Source organism: Sinocyclocheilus grahami, unplaced genomic scaffold (assembly GCF_001515645.1).
Source record: "Sinocyclocheilus grahami isolate Dianchi unplaced genomic scaffold, SAMN03320097.WGS_v1.1 scaffold2015.1, whole genome shotgun sequence".
Lineage (NCBI taxonomy): Eukaryota > Metazoa > Chordata > Actinopteri > Cypriniformes > Cyprinidae > Sinocyclocheilus > Sinocyclocheilus grahami.
The window spans coordinates 18,970-20,991 of record NW_015507194.1 but is presented as its reverse complement, the minus strand read 5'-3'; the positions used below and the strand labels follow the sequence as shown (position 1 = coordinate 20,991).

General features: G+C 36.8%; 1 protein-coding gene across 1 annotated transcript in view; it reads left to right on the top strand.

The window, feature by feature from the left end:
- The window catches only part of LOC107573718 (uncharacterized), a gene marked incomplete at its 3' end in the record, with an annotated part of 31,137 nt that overhangs the window by 10,651 nt on the left and 18,464 nt on the right, over positions 1–2,022 (top strand). Inside the window, exons 8-9 of the mRNA XM_016260161.1 lie at positions 1–27; positions 424–525. The exon at positions 1–27 is cut by the window's left edge and continues 1 nt beyond it. Coding sequence (XP_016115647.1) covers positions 1–27; positions 424–525 — 129 coding nt within the window. The remainder of the gene's footprint in view (positions 28–423; positions 526–2,022) is intronic.

Genomic DNA, 2,022 nt, shown 5'->3' with positions numbered 1-2,022 from the left:
TGAGAAACAACCATCATCTACCAAAAGGTATTTAATGTTTCTCAGTGTTGGTCATACATGTAGGTATAGTTAGCTTGTATTGGTAGTTTATATTGTAGCAATCAAACACTAGATCGTACAGAAGCCTTAAAATTAAACGTGAACAATGCCATATGGCGACAAATGCCATATGTAACCTGATTTTGTTTTAATTGTAATGTTCAAATCCTTCTTGTAAATGCATTATTCACAAATAAACAGAGAAAGCAGTGTTAGATGTTATACTTACTTACGAGGTTGGTACTGCATGCTAATTTTATCTCTCCACTTTGAAGAGAGAAAAAGAAAGTCTTTTGATGGGGAAAAAATGTTTTTGAGAGAGAAAAAACTTGCAACACAAATCCCATAATAATGTTTTTTCCTCTCTGTTCTTTGTGTCATTAGTGTAAGATCAGGCTCACATGTGTCCAGCTCTGTGTCTGTAAAAAGTGACTGTTCAAAACATAATGCACCAAACTTCAGTGAGAAAAAAACTTCTAACAAAAGGTATTTCGTGTGCTTTGCATTACAGCGACGTTTAGTAATCTCCTCAATGTGGTGTATAACACTTGGTTAAATACAAGAATTAATCATAGAACACAATGCACTGTAAACAGATTTATTCTTAATGAACATGGTTACACATGAGGAAATACAGAACAGCCAATCAAACAAATGGATTCATCCATGCACAGTCATGAGAAGGCTATGCTGCATTTAAAAGGGTCATCGGATGCCCATTTTCCACAAGTTGATATGATTCTTTAGGGTCTTAATGAAAAGTCTGTAACATAGTTTGGTTAAAATTTCTCAATGGCAGTGTAAAACAACACCCTTTTTATCCTGTCAAAAACAGCTCTTTTCAGATCAAGCCGTTTTGTAGCATGTTCCTTTAAATGTTAATGAGCTCTGCTGACCCCGCCCCTCTCTTTCGAGCTGCTCTCAGAGAGACTGTTTACTTTAGCTGCATTCATTGTGAAACTTACTAATTAGCACATTATTAGGAAAGACGATTTGCAAAGATTCATTAAAGGGTTAGTTCACTTAAAAAATTAACCCATAAATTACTCACCTTCAAGTCATCCTAGGTGTATATGACTTTCTTCTTTCAGACGAATCCAGTCGGAGTTACCGTATTGACCCGAATATAAGACTGTTTTTTTCTTGGAAATACTTTTGAAAAAACGCGGTGGTCTTATATTCAGGGTCTAGACTTTGACATGTCAATAATACACACACAACAATAGGTGGCGCCAAATACACATAAAACGAGTGTGCCGTGAAATACGTAATGTAATGCGTGTTGTGAAGATCGCGAGAAAAACAAAAGAAGCAGAAAAGCTTAGAGCTGCATGAGTCATTATTAAAAATGGTCTTTGATCTTTCAAGCTGTTTAAATGGCACTCAGCGGGTGTTGCATGCATCAGTCCAAAAGAAGTTAAATAAAAAGCACCCATCCATAAAAAAAGTGTCTCACACGGCTCCGGGGGGTGAACAAAGGCCTCCTGTAGCGAATCGATGCATTTTTGTAAGAAAAATATCCATATTCAAAACTTAATAATCACTTTAATGTAGCTTGCGCTCACTGTTGTACACTGGAAGCAGCTCCGGGCGGATGACGTATGAGTTCAGCTTTGCGCATGCACCGCTCAGAAGTGACGCACGCGGAGAGATCAAAACAAAACAATGGTCAAGAATTAGAAGTACAAAATGAGGATTTGTAAAGAAGAATGTTGGAGGATTTCGATATAAGCCAAGAGGAGACTGGTTTTCCTTTGCTAAAGTAAGGACATTTGCTTCCTTTGATCCTGACCTCATACGTCATGCTCTGAATTATTTAAACGTAAAATTGATTATTAAGTTTTAAATATGGATATTTTTCTTAAAAAACGCATCGATTTGCTACAGGAGGCCTTTGTTCATCCCCCAGAACCGTGTGAGACACTTTTTTTTATTATGGATGGGTGCTTTTTATTTAACTTCTTTTGGACTGATGCATGCAAC